This window comes from Monodon monoceros, unplaced genomic scaffold (genome assembly GCF_005190385.1).
Source record: "Monodon monoceros isolate NGI ecotype Baffin Bay Population unplaced genomic scaffold, NGI_Narwhal_1 Super_Scaffold_21, whole genome shotgun sequence".
Classification (NCBI taxonomy): Eukaryota; Metazoa; Chordata; class Mammalia; order Artiodactyla; family Monodontidae; genus Monodon; species Monodon monoceros.
The window spans coordinates 66,387,628-66,407,761 of NW_021703778.1; the positions used below are offsets into that span (position 1 = coordinate 66,387,628).

Sequence of the window (20,134 nt, forward strand, 5' to 3'; positions counted from 1 at the left end):
AATCTGCCCTGCAGGGAGGGAAACCTGGGGTGGTGAGGGGTTCCTCAGCCTCCCACGGAGACTGCATTCCTCTCCTGAGCCTCATTCAGGACCCAGCTCTGAATCAGAGGGGCCTGGGCCTTAGTCTGATGGTCCCATCAAGAGGAACCAAAAGAGGGAGGCAAGAGTCTCACAGGTCATCTGACTTCTAGTTCCATGGTATTTTCATACACCCATATAGATCATGTAACTGTTTCCAAGGCAGTTTCTGGGTTAGGACATATTACTGCCTTTCTGAGCATTTTATCTCTTGATTCATCACGTCTTTATTCCCGTCAGCCTACTTGCTGCCATTTATTGAGGTTACTCAGATCAATAGCTCATAGTAGAAAGGAAGGAGCAGCAGTGAGAGCTGTGCTGGCTCATGAAGCGGGTGGGGGCCGTGAGCCAGTGTGCAGCGGCCCCCTGGCCCCGTCTCCTGGGCAGCCATACTTCCGACTGATGAAACTCAGCTGCAGGGTAGAGACACCGGCAGTGACCTGGAACTCAGCTCTATCTTTGGGTCTTAGCTCTGTCACTAACCAGCTGGTGATCCCCAAGTTTCCTCAACTCTCTAACCCTTGCTTTCATCACCTAAGAAATGAGAGGGTTAGAGATGATTCCCAAGGACTCCGTCCCCCAGTTTTACACTAGACTGTGAACTTCTTGAGGGCAGAGATCCTCATTGCTGTAATCCCCATCCCCTCGGCTTTGTTAAACAGTCTAACCTGATCCTGTCTTTATTCTGCCCCTGTAAAGTAGCCATGCTCTTTCCTGCCTGGGAGGTAGACACTATCCACTGAAGGATATATTAGGAAACGCAGCTTAACAGCTCTTATTTAAAGAACTGTGGAGACAGATTCATTTTCCCCACTTGACTTGATAGCTCCACTTTTGAAGCTCAGCCTGTAATTTCTGAAGTGCTTCCAAGCCCCTGTGATATTTGGAGAGGTTTTGAATAGCTGCCAGTGAAACTCTAAGTGAGGAAATTAAGTCGTTGATTATGATATGGGTGGTGGTAGGGTCCGAGGTACTACGTGCTCTCTGACAAGAAAGAGCACGACAGTTACCTGCTGCTGGGAAATTTCCACAGGGTTCCGGAAAACCGTCCAGAGCACGGTCGGGTAGCAGGGAGGTGTGGTCAGGGACCCTCGGTAGCGGTAGTACTCCTCAGGCCTCTTCGGCAGCAGCTCTTCGATGCTGAAACCCGGAATGGACACTTCTTGGCCTGGAGAGACGTGTTGGGGGATGATGTCAACTTGCTCCCCAAGGCAGAGGTGCAGCTGAGCATATGAGAGACTAGGAAGGTGAACTAGCCCCATTCTGAGCCACCTGATCCTAGGACTTGGTCACAGACAGTACCCGGCCCCCTGCATGGGTTCTTCTTCAGATCACACAAGGGTGAATACACTCTTCTCCAACAGAGGGTGAATACGCATCCAAGGACCTCTCACCTTTGTACTTTACATCTTTAAGGTGACTGAAGATCTTGTCATATGATGGATTGAAGGAGCCCATCTGCAATAGAGATGGGGCAGGTTGAACAGGGACAGAATTCAATAGGCTGAGCTTGGCTTGACAATTGTAATGGAAGGGCTCTGCTGAGGGTGTGTAATCACCACTGCTGAGATCCTCCCCAAAGGATGCACTTTACTAGGACAGTCATGATGCATCACTAGGCTGTTAGGGGGTTGGCGGAATGGTCCTGCCCTCTTGCATCTCAGGACATCCTATTTCCAGCTCAAGGCACTGGGGCTGGGGTGTCCCAGAGCAACAGGTAGAGCTTGTGCTCCTGATTATCTGGCTGCGAGCTTAACGGCCACAAATAGCATGTTCTCTAACCAGAACTGAAGGGAGCTTGAGTTCATGCAAGCCAAGTCAGGCAAGTAAGTATGTTGAGAAACGACATACGTGCTGTCTCCTTAGGGGGGAAAATGCAAGCAAATCAGGAGATGTTCCCATGTTCTGGGATTAAGGAAAGAACTTATGCTGGGGTTCCTATAAAGGATGGAGCTTGGATGCTGGAAATTGTATCAGGCATGTGATGGGGCAGCAGTGAATGATTCCCCACCCCCGACAGGCCCTGTCCAACTTGGCAATTCCTTGATTATGCAGTAGGGCTGGAGACTAGGACTCATCTTTCCAGTGTCACCTAGGACATGCCCATTCCTGCTGTCCAGCCACAGAAAGGGCTGCCTCCAGGCCAAGAGAGCAGGAACCCTGTGGGGAAATAGCCCCTGCTCTAGAGTCAAGACACAGCCGAAACGGAACAGACAGGTGTGCATGGAACCAAATGCCAAGTCTGAAGTCATCCTGACATCAAATTTCATGTAAAATACGTCTCAACATCTCTTACCTCTATGAGAACAGCTAGGACCGCGAGGCCTTCTGGCTTGTCACTGGCGATGCTGGCATTGGGGTACAGGTCCGAGTTATAATAGACCATATGCAGCTGCAGTGGGAGAGGGGAGATGAGTTGCTGTCTATCAGGGGATAGGGTCCCATGGGAAGCTTTCAGTTTTGCAGGAGACTGGAATCCAATGGGAGGGACAGACCACCCCCATCCCCAGCTAGATTCGGCCTCCCAGACCCTTGCCTCATGGCCACCCCAGTGTTCCCTTTTCTCTCAGTCCTCTAGACTGCAAACTCCACCAGGCCAGTCTGTCCATCTTATTCACTCATGGTATCCCAGTGTCTGATAACGGTGCTTGAAAAGTACCAGGTACACAATAGATTTTGAATGAATGAATGAACAAATTGGCTTTTATACTAGCTGTGAAAAAGCTTGGATACTTTGGAGCACTTCTCCCTTCTGATTTTTCCTACTTATTCTGGAGCCTGGGGCAAAATGGTCCCATGTGGCTTGCCCAGCCTAAGCCCGGCCACTCTGCATTTAATCTGGGGGCCGGGGCAGTAAACCTCCAACTGTAACTTAATCATACTTGTACCCAGAGCAGGACATGCATTTATCTCTCAGGTGGAGACAATCACAACATGACTTTTATACAGGTTTTATCAACTATATTTTAAGAGACCATGAAACAAAAATGCTACTCCATGAATGTAGACCCCAAAATACCATTCTAAACTCATTTTTTTTCAAAGCAGAAATTGCTTATCATTATTAAAGTGAGGAAAAGAGAAGTTTTTGAGAAATGTTGGGTTTAAAAGGTCTAGGTAGGGCTTCCCTGGTGGCGCAGTGGTTGAGAGTCCGCCTGCCGATGCAGGGGACACGGGTTCGTGCCCCAGTCCGGGAAGATCCCACATGCCATGGAGCGGCTGGGCCCGTGAGCCGTGGCCGCTGAGCCTGCGCATCCGGAGCCTGTGCTTCGCAACAGGAGAGGCCACAACAGTGAGAGGCCCGCGTAGCGCAAAAAAAAAAAGTCTAGGTAAACTCTGATGAGTGATGTTGATAATGAGGGAGGCTATGCACGTGTGAGGGCAAAGAGTATATGAGAAATCTCTGTATCTTCCTCTGCATTTTGCTGTGAACCTAAAATGCTCTTAAAAAAAAAAAAGTCTTAAAAAATTAAAAAGAAACAGACTAGGTAAGCATTAAGACATTATTATGACAAGCTCTGACAATGTTTAACCTGATTTTTTTTTTTCTTAAGCAAAAAAAAATGTTCATTTGGATCAAAGAATGCGATTTGGGGCACACAGATTTGGGTAGCTTCCCAAACAGTGTCCTGCTAGGGAGTAAAAGGGGCTTTTAAAGGCAAAGAAGGGAGGTTTGCATTACAAAGAATTTTGTAATTTTCAAGTTGGAGGCAGAAGCTAGTCTTGGCTAAACATGGTTGAATACTAAGGCTGTTACTAGAGGGAGGGAAAAGTTCGTTAATGTGACAAGTTGCAGGTGCTCTTGCAGAGTCCATGGAGTATTGGTGGTTTGGCCCAGTTCAGAAGTTCATGGTTCCCGCTGGTGAGGACGTGCATAAGGTTCACCTCCTTAATGGCCTCCTAGCTCCATTTTAAAACCCCTTGACGTAAGTGACTCCATTTTATTTCACAGTCCTTTCTCCTGATTCTCTTGGAATCTGTCATCCTCCCCCTACATGACAAGGTTAAGTCTGTGATCTGAGACTCCCCACCAATTGGTTAGTAAATATTTCCATTTTCAGCTGCATTGGTGTTTGTTTCAATTGTCATTTTCTTTGTTGTCTCTTCTCTCCAGATGTGGCTTTTGCCTCAATATTAAAACAATTCCAGCCTTCAGAAAACAGGTGGATAGATATTTGTAGAGTGAAAGTGTTCCTAAAAATCTCAGATAATCCCTCGTTTCCTGCCAGAGGCTGCTCTAGCCCATTCTAAAGGGTTATAGCTGGACCTCTTGGCAGTTGGCAAAAGGGGAATAGTTTGTATTGCTTGTCATCAGCTTTATACAGGAAATGAAGTTTGTCTTAGGTCTACCAGCAAGCCTGCTCTGCTCTTTGTCTGTTCTCTCTTGCCTTATGTGATGTGTTAAAATATATCCACAAATTATTTGACTCGTTCTTCAGAAAGTAGAGCCTAATTCCTCTCCCCTCAGGTGTGGCATTGACTAAATGTCTTGCTTCTAATAAATCATGTAAGGTGGAAGTGATAATATATGACTTCTGAGACCACGTCATAAAAGGCATTGTGGCTTTCGCCTTGCTCACACTTGGATCACTCACGGTAGAGAAAGCCAGCTGTCATGTCATAAGGACACCCAAGCAACTCTATGAACAGGTTCACGTAGCAAGGGACTGAAGCCTCCTGCCAATAGCCAGCATCAACTTGTCCACCATATGAGCCATTTTGGAAGCAGATCCTTCAGCCCCAGTCAAGCTTTCAGATAACTGTAGCCCAGCCAATACCATGACTGCAGTCTCATGAGAGACTCTGAACCAGAGCCAGTCCCCTAAGTTGCTCCCAAGTTTTTTACCCACAGAAACTGCAAGATAATAAATGTTTGTTGTCTTAAACTGCTAATTTTTAGGGTAATTTGTTATGTAGCAATAGATACCTAACACACTTTCCTTGGTTGAACCCCTATCTGGGCATCTTCACATCTTCACTTACTTCTAAATAACTCCTTCTCACACTTACTCACTCAAGGCGCCTAAGAACATATCTGGTTTTTTCCATCACCTTTGAATACCTCATAGTTAAGGTAATATTTGTATCACAAACTCCCTTATGTCATGCCTTGGATTGATTTTTCTATGATCAATGTTATATTTTCTTCAGGTATTAAAGCTTTAAACAATAAAGCATGTTGTTGGAAATCTTTATCATTCTTCACAGAAAAATTCCTTTAATTTTTGGGTAGTTTAAATATATTATGTCTATTCTACATTCTCCTTCTGGACATTAAGAGCTTATAGACATGACTTCATTCTGATAAAGCCCCTTAGACGTGCAGGAGTGTCATCCTCCTACTTTGTTTAACCTGATTTTTAATCCTAAAGGTAGTATCACCTGTCCTCCAAAAAACTATATTATATATGATCACATGTATTTTAGTTGATTCGTTGCCTCTTGAGACTCTGACACACTGAGATTTTACCTCTCTTTTCCTTTTTCTTCGTTAACCTCTTTTCCCATCTTATGTGATTATAAATAGAATTCAAGCATATTTTAATGAATACAGCTCAATGTTCCCCACTTTTCAAGTGGCCCTTTCTAATTAAAAAAAAGTTATATCAAGTTATTTCTTCTTTTTAATGGTCCTCTATTAAGGATTTCTTAGGGGCTCCTACTTTACCATCTTTCCCCCCCAAAGGATGTAGCCTCCACACCATCTTGGCCTGGCATTGCTTTGGGAAACAGTGCAGAACTCTATGTGGCTAAAACCCTGAAGGTCCTAGATCCTTATTTCTTTTTATTTATTTATTTATTGTCTATTTTTGGCTGCGTTGGGTCTTCATTGCTGCGCACAGGCTTTCTCTAGTTGCAGCGAGCAGGAGCTACTCTTCGTTGAGGTGTGCAGGCTTCTCATTGCGGTGGCTTCTCTTGTTGCGGAACACAGGCTCTAGGCGTGTGGGCTTCAGTAGTTGTGGCACATGGGCTCAGCAGTTGTGGCTCACGGGCTTAGCTGCTCCGCAGCATATGGGATCATCCCAGACCAGGGATAGAACCCGTGTCCCCTGCATTAGCAGGGAGATTCTTAACCACTGTACCACCAGGGAAGTCCTGATCCTTATTTCTTTTTACAGCTGACCTTTGAGCTTGTGTTCTGTTTTAGCACTTTTCTCACTTGTTCAGATGAAATCAAGAGGAGGTGAAGACTAATACAAACAGAAGGGAATTCCCTGCTGAGAGGATTAAGAGAGTCTTCTTGTATAGACTCAAGCCAGAAGAACTGCTACACTTTCAAGGACCCTCCATAGAGAATCTGCCACTTTAGGGTCACCTTGATGTTTTTTCTCTGTTATTGACATTTATGGTCCATCTTCACCAGGTTCTTGGTCTGATGATGTGGCTTAATAGCAGAAAATTCAATAACTATTTTTAAATGCCCAAACCCTCTCAGCCTACACCCTAACTCCTTTACCCCCCATGGGAAAATAGAAGCCTCCTTATTGCAGTTAGGCTGAAAGAAATGGCTGTCCTGGAGGTTCAGAGAGGGGCCTGGTCTGGAATATGTGTACCTCCAGTAGGGCCATCCTACTGGGCCAGAATTATAGCTCCTCCACCTCTTGTAACTCGACCTCTAATTAGCCTAAGACATTAAGCAGTTTGGCCTTTAAGAACAGAGGGGAATGGTCGTGTCATTGTTTACCATGGGCTCCGTTAGCTGATCAGTAGCATTTATCCCTTTGTATTTATTGCCCTTTAAACATTCAGAACCACACCCCCAAGTGCAATCCCACGGGAACGCTGAAAAGGAGCAGCTCAGTCCCCCAGCCTCCGCTGAACACTTGTAGTGCAGGAACGAAGCTCTGCTCCTCTTCCCGTTTTCTTTGGCATTTGGGGTAGCACCTCAGAGCAACGTAACGCAACGCCGTGATGATGTCCCAGGCTATCCTCAGTGAGTCTCTGATGGCCACAATGCCCTACGCGTTATAATGCCAGTCATCCCTTGATTTGTGGCCAAATAGAAGAGTGACCCTGGACCCTGGTCCCCAAGCTCCAAGCACAACCCATGCCCGAAAGGAAAGATGGGATGGGAAAAACTTATGCAAGCAGCATGGCATATGAAGAAAACCGAAAAGTTGAGGGAGCACTTAGCCTTGTATGATTTGGCAGTGGGATGGTCAGCCACACAAGCTGGTGGGATCTTAATCTGTGCAGACAGAAGGGCGATGTCTAGAAAAGGGGTATGTGTGTCCCACTGTGTCCCCCGGGAGCACTCACTGCTTTCTGAGCAGCATCACTCAGTAAAAGACATGGAAACAAACTCCGCAAGTTCAGGAGAGGAAGGGAAGTGGGACACCGGGGATGAGCTGCAGCGTGGCCGGAGTGGCCGTACCTTCCGGTGCTGCCAGCAGGGCTGGGGTGGGTGTGTAGAGCGAGACGGCCCCCTCCACCTCACCCCCCGTGCTCTGATCTCGTCTGCACACCAGCCAAGTGGAAGGGTGCCAGACCACCCACCGCCGGGAATCCTCTGCCAGCCGGGCCGCCCCACTCACCTCGGCAGCAAATTGCTTCCCACCCACAGTGTGCTCCGAGCCGTGAGGTTCATTCTCGTCCCCCCAGTGCAGGTGCAGCTGCGAGGCATTGTAGCGGGCCCCAAGGCCCTGGATGTGCATGTCCTTGGGCAGTTTCAGCTTCACTGCAGGGAGAGGAGGGGCAGTCTTCAGAGCCCTGGCCAGCTGAGTACTGCCTGAGAGCAGGTAGACATCACCTGCCCGGGGCCTAGACAGGGGCGAGTGGATACAGCAAGGTGGGGACCGGTCAGAAACCTGGCCTCTTTCTCTGAGAATGTCCCCCTTTCACTAAAGCTATTCCAGTGGCACAAGCACCTTCTTGGTTCCCCTTGGAAAATGATGGCAGGAACTAATTTAGACCAATGGATGAACGTTTGTTTATATATCCATGTATTACACACTTGGCTATGAAGATAGAACCTGTCATGAAGTATCTGCCAAGCTGTAGAATTATATAACAACAACAACAATAATAATCGCTCTTTATTAAGCACCTCTCTATTCTGGATATTAACGTACATAATCTCTAGTCTTTACAGTACCCATCAATATGCCCATTTTCCAGATGAAACCTCAAGGAGTTTTAAAATTCTTATCCAGAGTCTCATGACTCATAAGTAGTCAAGCCATGATTCAAATTCGGGTTGGTCTGACTCCAAAGACTGGGCAAGCCCCCCAGTAAACTGCGTGGCCCCTTGAGTTGTTCATGGTGCCCCAGAATTCACTCCCGCACCATATCCAATAGGCCAAGAGGCTCAGGCCTGTCCCCTCTCCCATCCCAAGAGATGTGCCGCTTCTGAGAGGTACCACCCCGGCAGAACCAGCAGAGCCCAGGACCTGCAGCGTCCCCTGGAGAGAGTGGCCCAAGCATCCCTCAAGGCTCCCCTTTGCCCTCCTTCCTGGGTGCCTCAGTAGAACCCACCCTACCCCCTGCCCCGGCAGACAGAAGAGTCCAGGGAGCTGAGGAAAGCTCAGACACCCCTTCAGGTCTTGGAGGTCGCTCCCTCACCTGAATGGCCATTGTTGGTCAGGACAAATTGCTGGTTGGCAGACTCACTGTAGCCTTGGAAGTCAAGGGGCACAAGGCTGGCGTTGTACTGGAGGATGTCATCCTGCAGGTCTATTGGGGACTGCATCAGGCCCCCACATGATGGGTAGCTCTTGGACCAGCTCTCCTCCCCGTCGGGACCTGGAAGGAGAGATTCAGGTCCATGACTTAATCCGTTTTCCACTAAAGATTTTTCCTCACCTTCTAATTCTGTGTGCAATACAATTACTCCTTTTCTATTCTTTTCTTAATCCCTAGAGGTATACTCTTAAGGCCCAGAGACCCCAGCCTACAGAACCAGGTCATGCAAATGCATCCAGACCATTTGCTTTTGAAGTGATGTGGGGAAAGAGGGACCAGAGCAGCCCCGTGGCAGGGACTCTGCATTATTCTGTCCGTTGTTCATATTTCGACCTGATGCACATCCATTCCACTTGAAGACCTTGTGACTCTCAGCAACTTAGCATCTGTGCATTGAACGCCTCCTATGAGCAGGAATTGCTCTGGGTCTTGGGGCTGCCCAAGCTTACATTCTAGTGGGGAAGATTTTTTTTTTAATTTTATAATTTTTGTGTGTTTTTAGAAGCTAAGGACATTTGTTGTTGTTGTTGTTCAAGTTCAGTTTAAAACCTATGGCTCTCTTTCCTTTGGTACTTTTTAAAAATTGAAGTATAGTTGCTGTACAATATTATATGTTACAGGTGTACAATATAGTGATTCACAATTTCTAAAGGTTATACTCCACATAGAGTTATTTTAAAATATGGAATGTATTCCCCATGTTGTACAATATATCCTTGTAGCTTATTTTAGACCTAATAGTTTGTACCTCTTACTCCACTACCCGTATATTGCCCCTCCACCCTTCCCTCTCCTAGTGGGGAAGAATTTATTTAATCCACTGGGATGTCCCACGTTGGAAAAATTGGAGTCTGTCTCCAACTCCAGGTAGGTCTTTGAGGTTGGTGATTTACAGGTATGATCTTCCTGATAGGAAACCCTTGAGGACCTTGACTCTGAATACCCACATCTAGAGCAAGTAAAAACCCCCAACCTGATAGGGAAGCTTGGAAAATATCAAGTAATTTTAAGCCCGGAATCATGGAGCTAAATGCAGTGTTTACACTGGGGAAAAGTATGACAATATTACAAACTAATTATTACAATATAATTGACAAACTGGCAGTGAGGAGGAGCAGACTTATCAAATAAACCCTCCAGGGCTCAGGCTTCTTGCTAACTACCAGGTAATAGTCCTTCCCCTGGAAATGAAAATAAACAATCCAATCCCATGTTCACTTTCTTACTCGCACAGGGAAAAGTCTTTCAGGGATGTAAGGCTATGTTTAAAAGATTATCTCCCATGGTAATTAAGTGGATTTTCAAGCTGAGGTTTCTCCAGAAAAGCAAATAATTGGCAGGTCACGGCTCGTTAGAGTAGAACCATGGTGCCCTGTGGGCTCTCTAGGAGTTGGGAACCAAGGTTTGCCACCTGGAGTTCATTCATCAGTATTTCAGCACACGGAAAGGTGTCACCTAGAGCAGAAGGGGAAGGAATACCACGTCTTCTGGGCACCCTTGCCATAGACCACGGCACCATTTCACGGGAGCGCGTGTGTGTACACCGGCCTCACAGAATCCCCATCCCCCTATACCTTGTTCTCTAACTAGGGGAACTCACCTGAGAGTAGGGAGAGTCAGAAGCAAAACTTGGTGCCCACATTCATTTGAAATGCTATGGCGAGTTGGTCCTAGGTCTGGACACACACAAGAGAACCCTCTAATATTTCAGGCTGTCAGCCTTCGGGTATACCTTTTCAGAAATGTTGGAGCTGGAAGGGATTTCAGACTCTCCAGCCCAGCCTCTCACTGGACACCAGTTTTCCCAACTCTCACATGTCAGAGTTTCCACTGAACTGTATTGTTTTTCTTTCCACGGCCTCAAAGCCCTGGACTCAAGGCAACTAAACTACACCAAGATGGCGACTGGCGGAGAGGCAGGATGGAGGACACCAAGGCAGTCACTCCAGGGGGCAGACTGGATTAGGGCAGTTACTCAGCTGGGGGCAAAACCGAATCCCTTAGAGACCACAGGGTTCAGAGATGAAGCAGTCAAGAGGTATCATGCCAGCCCTGAGGGTCAGGAAGCAGCGCAGCTCCTAGGTGGCAGCCCTTCCAGAGTGAGGCTGCCAGCCTTTTCTCTGCTCACAACAGCATCTGGGCCCACAGCCAGGGTGGCAGAAGGTGCCAGACAGGCATGAATGGAAAAACTCAGGACGTGAAGAGGCATGGCAAAGAGATCTCCCCTTGAACACATAGCTAAAGGGAACTGAGTAAGAAGGACTTTCTTTTCCCAGAGCCAGAGCTCCCCTGAAGGTTTCATGAAGGAGGGACTGGGCCATCCCATTTCATCTCTGTGAACCCATGTTGTGCTTAGGATCACATGCATAACAGGCACTGAGTAAACATCTTCCCCAAAGAATGAAAGACCCCCAAAGAACAGAGAGCTCGGGGAAAGGTTATGAGGAGGAATTTTCCTTTTGCCCTAAATACTTTCGTGGAAGTTGGCCAAATTAGGTATTTGGGAGCAGAAAAGACTAAGGATATAAAAGGCAAACAGAGGGCTTCCCTGGTGGCGCAGTGGTTGAGAGTCTGCCTGCCGGCGCAGGGGACACGGGTTCGAGCCCCGGTCCGGGAGGATCCCACATGCCGCAGAGCAGCTGGGCCCGTGAGCCACAACTATTGAGCCTGCGCGTCTGGAGCCTGTGCTCCGCAACAAGAGAGGCCGCAACAGTGAGAGGCCTGCGCACCGCGATGAAGAGTGGCCCCCACTCACCGCAACTAGAGGAAGCCCTCGCACAGAAACGTAGACCCAACACAGCAAAAATAAATACATAAATAAAATTAAAAAAAAAAAAAAGGGCAACAGAGTCAGTGGTGGCAAAACCTTCCTAGGAAAGAGAAGCAGCTGTATTGGACCCGGAGACTCCAGAGAACCAGATTCCAGCACCAGCCGTCCCCCGCCCTCCACCTCCATGAGTGACCTCAAGCCAGTCACCTTCCCTGCCTTCGTCTCCTTTGCCCTTTGTACAAATGGGAGGGGTGGACACTATGTTCTGGAAGGTCCCTTCTGACTCTCAAGCTCTGAGACTTCTTAAGATTACTAGGACTAAGCACCTTCACCTCTGTATCAGGCCGGTTGGAACGGGTTGGAGAGAATTGCTCATCCAAAGGCAGTTCCTGGGCATGTGACGAGGTGCCCAGTGGGAACCAGCTGTGGGAACGAGGGCACAGGGTGCTGCTGCTCCTGAGCCTGGCGGGAGAGCGGGCAGTGCTGCCGGTGTGGGCTGCTGACCACTGGAAGCACTCGTCCTGAGTGCCCATCACAGGCCCTTTGGGCAGCGGGATCTAGGAAGCCTCTTCTATCCCTCCTCCTCCTCATGACGGTGATGGTGATGATGGTGATGTTAGTAGTTTTGGTCCTTACACCTCTACAACTCCATGGGGTCAACAAGGCAAGAATTGCCCCATTCTGTAGACGAAAAATTGAGATGAAGTGATTTGCCCAAAGACAGACTTTGGCTTAGTAACAGAGTTACCTTGCCTGGGTCACAGGACCTCCATGCCTTCTATTTCATTATTTATCCAGGAGATTTCGTGCACGCTCGTATCCTCCTTCTCCCATGACCTCCTTGAAGGCAAGGACCGTGTCTCATTCACCCCTGCCTTGTCCACAATGCCTGGCATAGAGCAGGCCCTCACATGTTTACTGAGCTGGATTCTCTTACTAATTTTCTGCTTGTTCCTCTCCAGGGAAGCATGCACCTATATTAAACCCCCTAGTTTCTCTCTATTCCCCCACATAATTTTCTTTTTCCTATAAAAAGTAAAGAAAAATGATGTTACTTGCTCAGGTTCAAAAGTTACCCTCCTAGCTTTCTAGTGTACCTGCGTGAGGTTTTGTTCTGTTTGGGCCCACTCATTGAAAAAGAAATCCGGTTGCTGGCTGGTAGCCTGGGAGACGATCTGCTGAGTATGGGGTTTCACTGCATTTCACGGGACTCTCCGCCAGCGTGTGATGGCTGTGTCCCCTTCTTACATGGCTAGAGACGTTGTCAGAGCAGCCTCTGATCTCTGTGGCTTGTGAGTGAGAGAGAGAGGTGCCATGTGGCTGGGCACCAGGACACCCAGTATCAGGCACGTAGGCAGCAGGCTCCCTTCTGCCCTGCAGCCTCTGTGTGAGCAACGTCATTGCTGATCTAACACTGCACTTTCTTTCGCTGGCAGCTACTGCCCAGGCTGTAATTTTTCAACTTGTTCTCAGCTTTCACACTCACGCCAAGCGCTCTGCTGCCAGAAAACCTCTCCTGGGACTGACTCTTCCAAAAGAAGCATTTATTTCCAGCTACCGTCAAAATGTGACTTTTCTCTCGGGCTCTGACTTTGCTTCTTCCGGGGATTAGATTCCTCGCGTGATCATGACAAAGGAGATCATGTGTATCTCCCAGTTTGTTTTTCCAACTAAAATCAAGGCATTATTTCTTTCCAGTTCATGAATTTTTCCGTTTGAGGCGAAACAGGAGTGGACCAAATTTCTGTTTTGAATTGTAACAAGAGATGAACGTGGCACGGCTCAAAATGCCTCTCATGCTTTCCAGCTGGGCATTATTGAGGCCCAGAGTACAAGACTTGCATTACCCGAGGACCAGAATTTCTTTCAGGGAAAATGTCAAATGCGTGCAACCGTAGAGGGAGGAGCAAAATGAACCCTATATCCCCGAGCTTCAACAACTAACAATCCACAGCCTATCCACCTTCATCTCTACCACACCTGCTCTCCCCTATCCCTGGATAATTTTGAAACAAATCCAAATATATTTCATCTGTGCATATTTCAGTATGTCTCTAAAACATAAGGGCTCTTAGAAAGAAAGCACAATACCATTACCACACTTAAAAGGTTAACAGTTCCTTAATATTATTAAATCCAGTCAGAATTCAAAATTTTCCAATTATCTCATATCTTTTCAAAACATTTCTTTTTACAAACAATAAATGCTGGAGAGGGTGTGGAGAAAAGGGAACCCTCTTGCACTGCTGGTGGGAATGTAAACTGATACAGCCACTATGGAGAACAGTATGGAGGTTCCTTAAAAAACTAAAAATAGAACTAGCATATGACCCAGCAATCCCACTGCTGGGCATATACCCTGAGAAAACCATAATTCAAAAAGAGTCATGTACCACAATGTTCACTGCAGTTCTATTTACAATAGCCAGGACATGGAAGCAACCTAAGTGTCCACTGACAGATGAATGGATAAAGAAGATGTGGCACATATATACAATGGAATATTACTCAGCCATAAAAAGGAATGAAACTGAGTTATTTGTAATGAGGTGGATGGACGTAGAGACTGTCATACAGAGTGAAGTAAGTCAGAAAGAGAAAAACAAATACTGTATGGTAACACATATATATGGAATCTAAAAAAAGGAAAAAAAATGGTCAGAAGAACCTAGGGGCAAGATGGGAATAAAGATGCAGACCTACTAGAGAATGGGCTTGAGGACAAGGGAAGGGGGAAGGGTAAGCTGGGATGAAGTGAGAGAGTGGCACGGACATATATACACTAGCAAATGTAAAATAGATAGCTAGTGGGAAGCAGCCACATAGCACAGGGAGATCAGCTCGGTGCTTTGTGACCACGTAGAGGGGTGGGATGGGGAGGGTGGGAGGGAGGGAGATACAAGAGGGAAGAGATATGGGGACATATGTATAACTGACTCACTTTGTTACAAAGCAGAAACTAACGCACCATTGTAAAGCAATTATACTCCAATAAAGATGTTAAAAAAATAAAATAGGAATTTCAGAGTTAAAAAAACATTTCTTTTATTGAAGTATAGTTGATATACAATGTTGGATTAATTCCTGCTGTACAGCAAAGTGATTCAGTTATGCACATATCTATACATTCTTTTTCGTATTCTTTTCTGTTATGGTTTATCGCAGGATATTGAATATAGTTCCCTGTGCTTTACAGTAGGACCTTGTTGTTTTCATATCTTTTTAATGGTTGTTTGTAAAATTCAGGATTTGGAGAAGGTCCACATAGTGAAGCTGGTTGATGTGTTATGGCCTAGATCTCAATTTGATGGCACTAAGCCTTGTCAGAGGACAAGTGGCCCCGCTCTTCCAAGGCTCAAAATCTCAGAGCCAGGCTGGCTCAGCCCATCCTTTGCCCTCAGGGTGGGTCATGGGGTCCCAAGATTCCACCATCACCACCACCACCCCCCCGGTTAGGCCCTTACCAGGTCACACTGTAGAGGCTCCACGCAGGGTCCCCGCCCCAGCCTTTGCTGTTGCAGCCAGAACCAGGTGTAGCCCTGCTCCCATGGTACCACCCATCCTTCCACTCCCTTTCTCCATAGCACGCCCTGCCCTGCCCTGCCCCCGCCCCCAATAAAACAAAGCAGAACCGCAGCCATACCCACCGCAGTTCGCCCCCATGGTCAGGCCAGCTCCCCATCCTCAGACCAACCTTCACAAATGTTCTTATGCTAAAAATCTGCTTACAATGCTGCCTTTTTTCCTCTCTACCTTTCCAAATCTTGTCCATCTCCAAAATCCAGCTCAAGTCCTGAGCAAGCTACTCCAGCACTTTCTTCCTGCCTTGAACTCCTAGGCCAGATTACCCGGCTTCCTACAATGGTACAGTGCCTTGAATTGTCATTTAGCCATCTCACCTGTGACTGTTACTCTAAACCCGTTCCAGACTAGAACTCTGTCTGTAAGTTTTGAAGACCTTTGGAAGCCTAGAACTCTGTCACGTCCCTCCCCCGTGTCCGAGCGTATAGTGGCATTTCCTAGACACTTAACGAATTGATTTGGAGGGCTTCTTAAGCTCATTTCAGAAATCTAGCCATAAAGGGATGGGAGAAGGGTGTGTGGGTGTGTGTGTGTGTGGTGTTTATAGGAAGATGAGGGTGACAAGAAGCATTTTTTTTTTTTTTTTTAATGAAGAGACTTGAGCACGCTTCCACGTAGAAGGAAAGGGGAATAGAGAAGGAAGGATGGTTCCGGGAGAAGGAGGGGCTGATTCATGGAGTGTGGCCCTTAGAAGACAGTGGGGGAGGGGTGGACCCAGCCAGCAGAGGTAGAAATTACCTCTGGGCTGAAGGAGGTACTCAGTAAGTGTTTGCTGAATGTATCAGACCGGAACACTGAAACCTTCCTGGAAAGGAAGCCCATAGAGTAAAAACCCAGTCAGAAATCCTAGAACTTAGCAGGCCTGCAGAGATGATCAGAGAAGAGGATGGGCCGTGGGATGACAGACAGTCTCAGTTTCTCACGTTCTGAGATGCATGCAGCCCAAGTACACCCATGAGCCTAAAAGAGTCAATGTGATTTTTAAAGTGAACCTATATTTGGCTATTTTCTTACTACACCTTATGTCTTGTTTTAAAATTTAATACAATTTCAAAGCAGGTACAACAGTAAAGAGCACAGTAGCATTGCCCTGTGTACCCATCTCTCCATGACTAATCTAGTTTCATCCATACCCCCCGCCCTATCCATTCCCCCTCCGCTGGATTCCTTTGAAGAAAATCTATGGATGCTTATATATAACTATAGGTAAGAACTCTGTAAAAAATAACCACAATATCATCTTCACATCTAAAAACTGTTAACGATGATTTTTTTTTAATTTTAAAAAAAATCTTTATTGGAGTATAATTTCTTTACAATGGTGTGTTAGTTTCTGCTTTATAACAGAGTGAATCAACTATACATATACATATATCCCTATATCTCCTCCCTCTTGTGTCTCCCAGTGGTTTCTTTTTGTTGTTGTTGTTGGGGGTAGGAGTTTATTAATTTATTTTATTTATTTTTGCTGTATTGGGTCTTTGTTTCTGTGTGAGGGCTTTCTCTAGTTGCGGGGAGCGGGGGCCCCTCTTCATCGCGGTGCGCGGGCCTCTCACTGTTGCGGCCTCTCTTGTTGCAGAGCACAGGCTCCAGACGCGCAGGCTCAGTAGTTGTGGCCCACGGGCCTAGTTGCTCCGTGGCATGTGGGATCTTCCCAGACCAGGGCTCGAACCCGTGTCCCCCACATTAGCAGGCAGATTCTCAACCACTGTGCCATCAGGGAAGCCCCCAATGGTTTCTTAATGTCATCAAATATCCAGTGCAAATTCAAATTTTCCCAGTTGTCTCATAAATCTTTTTTGGTTTTTTTTCCTATTTTTTAATTGAAGTATAGTTGATTTACAACGTGTCAGGTATATAGCAAAGTGATTCAGTTTTATATATATATATATATATATATATATATATATATATATATATACACACACCCTTTTTCATATTCTTTTCCATTGTAGGTTATTATAAGATATTGAATGTACTTCCCTGTGCTATAGTCTCATATATTTATGAAATAAATAGTTTGTTTGGATCAGGGTCCAAATAAGGTCCATGTATCATGACTGGTTAATATGTCCCTTGAGTTTCTTTTAATCTATAGGTCCTCCTTTGATTTTTCTCCAACATGGGTGTATTTGCTCTGTACATACGTATGTAGAGATTCACTACTGCCTTGGGCAAATAACAATTCATGCAAGTAAATGAAGGATAATTTTATTATTTTATAATCTGTTTGCAGACATGGTATGGGGTAAGTAAAACACTTTATGGGTTGAGTAATTTCTTATATTTATACATTTACAACATATACGTTACAGCATGTATTGCAATAATAAAAGCATATAGGGCTCCTTAGAAGATCAGAACTATGTAATTACTGGTACAGTTTGATTGCTGTTTCTCAGTGATTACTCTTTCTCACTGACTGCATCCTATGTGCTTAAGAATAACAAAAATTGTAGTGAAAATAGACTAGTGACTATATCCGACAAGTCTGGACAAAAAAACAGTATTCATTATTATCTTATTATGACGTTTACCTTTTTGGGCCTAAGTCTGTCCCTCAGACCTACCTGGCGCCCCTGACATTTGTGGTAGCCACACTCTTGGGGTAGAGCCCTCAGTGTCTATGTGAACGCCTGGGCAGCCCATCCTGGGCCACCATCCCCAGGGCCTGTCTCTTTAAACTGGCTACCGAAACGCAGTCAGATCAAAACTTGCCCCAATGGATAAAACTACAGTGGCAAGGTTTTACACATTCTAGATGTTGACACACCTTTTTTTTAACCAACAGTCAAAATTTTCGTATAATAAAAGCTTTTGGTCAGTCCCCAAGGTTTGTTTTGTAAGGGGATCTGACTCTAATAAAAATGCCCCCAGTCTGGGCATGTATATTTATATGAAAATGATCACAGATTGTGTATCAAATTTGAATACACAATTAAATAGATTATATCTGCAATTTAAAAATGAATATTCAAATGTTGAATAAAAGAGAAAATTGCTAAATACCCTCCTTGGAGTGCTATTTAGTTTTGAAGTTCATTCGTTCATTTCTTCATCATATGTGCCTTCTGTGGGCCAGGCACTGTATTTAGTATTGAAGATACAATGGAGAACACAACAGATCTGGTCTCTGTCCTCATGGAACTTACATTCCAGTGGAAAAGCCTGATAATAAATTACAGATAAGAAAACCAATACATAAGTAAAATAATTCCAGTCTGCAGTCAATGCTATGAAGGAAATAAGCAAGGGCTATGATGGAGAAAAATGGAGGGACCACTGTGGACCAGGTGGTGCAGGCAGGCTTCTCAGAGGAGGCACCATTAAAGTTGAGACTTAAAGGATGGGACTGAGCCCACCACGAGTCAAACCTGGGGAATGGCATTCCAAAGGGAGTGCACAGAGCACTCAGAGACCCTGCTGCAACAGAGAGCTTGTATATTTTATGTGTATGTGACGTAAAGACTCAGAATGAACCTAGGGTTCATCTGGCTTCCCCCTGGCCAGGCTGGGTGCTGCCCTACGACAAGGCTGAGTGGGAGTCATTCAGCACCCGCTCAGGTACACTACTCCGTCTGTTAGAAAGGTCCTCCTTTCAGAGGGCTGGGACCCAGCTCTCTCTGGGGGTCACCCATCCTTCGCGGTCCTGTGGCTGGAGCCATAGAGAACACAGCTAAGCCACAGGACCCCATTCAGAAGGGAAGGCAGCCTCTGTGTCCTCTCTAAATCCATCTCAATGCCACACATTCTGAGGATGTTGTTAGGATGCAGAAGTCACACTGTTGAAATATGTTTTATATGTATTTGACAGCTCCTGCAGTTCACTTCTGAAGTTGATTGAAAGACACAGGGCTTCCCGTAAAAGTCCAGTGGGTTCAGCTGATCAGTAGTGTGGGGTTCCCACAGCACCTGCCTTGGCTGGATTCTTGCCCCCTGAGCCCAGGGCCATGTTGTGCTGACTCTGCCTGTTTCCCTGACAGTCAAGTGGAGAGGCATGGCCGTAAAGCCCGAGATCCTGCCCAGAAGGAGAGGAGGCTAGCAGAGGGGTGGGTTGATGATTGACAGGTGATGTCTTATGGTTTTATTATAAACAAACAGGGGTCAAGGAACCAAACTGGCGTTGAAGCCTTTTCTTTGTTAATATTACAAGTGAATCAGAGACAGGGCAGAGCAAGGGCTGGAGAGTCAGCGTTACTTACTATTTACAAAGCTTAAAGCTGGACTGCCATAGCAGGCCCATTCTGCTTCCTTGGTTTTTACTGTTACAGATCAAGAAAAATAGGAATGTTTTCTAAAGATGCTGTTAAGCCATACTTTATATCGAACTTTTCTCTTTATTATTTCAATTTTTGTTTGGGTCAGCTTGAGAGGGAGGAGACTGGGAAAGGGTAAATTCCTCCCAAGCCACTCTTTGGCATCCTTTCTGCTTTAGCCATGGCAGTGGGGCCTGTAGTGCAGGCTGGGGAGCGAGAAGAGGTGAGCTGCAGGACTGGGGCCGCCAGCTCAGCTCTCTGCTAAACCTTGCGAAGTCCTTCCCCTCCATCTTGCCATACGTAGAGGGCCCCTCCCCCTCCAGTAATCCCCTTCCAGTATTGCTGGGGTGGAGAGGAGAGGGGGGAGGTATGGGTGTAGCTAGAAGAAAAGGCTTTGCGGTCATTTACCCTTTGGCTTCCAGGCATTTGTCAGGTCCTTTCTGGAGGGAAGGCTTTTATAGGGAGGAGGGTGAGGTTTCCAGGATGCCAAAGATAAATGGTGACGACTGTTTGCTTTTGCTCCTGCATCTCTGGCACCCTCTTAGGTCCTGTTGCCTTAGAGAGCGTTCATTGTGGCGAAGCTCTGCCCACCTCTTCGGACTCCTCTGAGCCTGCTCTCCCCTCCCCTTTTTATTGCAGCAATGCTGAGACACACCAAGCTGCATCCCAGCTCCCAGAAACACCCTCTCCCTGCCCCTCTCACCCCCCAAAAGGCAGGACCAAGTGTTTCCCCACCCTCGATGCTCCTGTGGAGCCCTTTTCACTT

General features: G+C 46.4%; 1 protein-coding gene across 2 annotated transcripts in view; it reads right to left on the bottom strand.

The window, feature by feature from the left end:
* The window catches only part of CA12 (carbonic anhydrase 12), a 60,858-nt gene that overhangs the window by 12,039 nt on the left and 28,685 nt on the right, over positions 1 to 20,134 (bottom strand). For both annotated transcript variants that reach the window (XM_029237865.1, XM_029237864.1), the window contains exons 3-7: positions 8,641 to 8,820; positions 7,614 to 7,756; positions 2,375 to 2,470; positions 1,473 to 1,536; positions 1,089 to 1,246 (exon numbers count right to left, since the gene is read on the bottom strand). In XM_029237865.1, the coding sequence (XP_029093698.1) occupies positions 1,089 to 1,246; positions 1,473 to 1,536; positions 2,375 to 2,470; positions 7,614 to 7,756; positions 8,641 to 8,820 (641 nt within the window). The remainder of the gene's footprint in view (positions 1 to 1,088; positions 1,247 to 1,472; positions 1,537 to 2,374; positions 2,471 to 7,613; positions 7,757 to 8,640; positions 8,821 to 20,134) is intronic.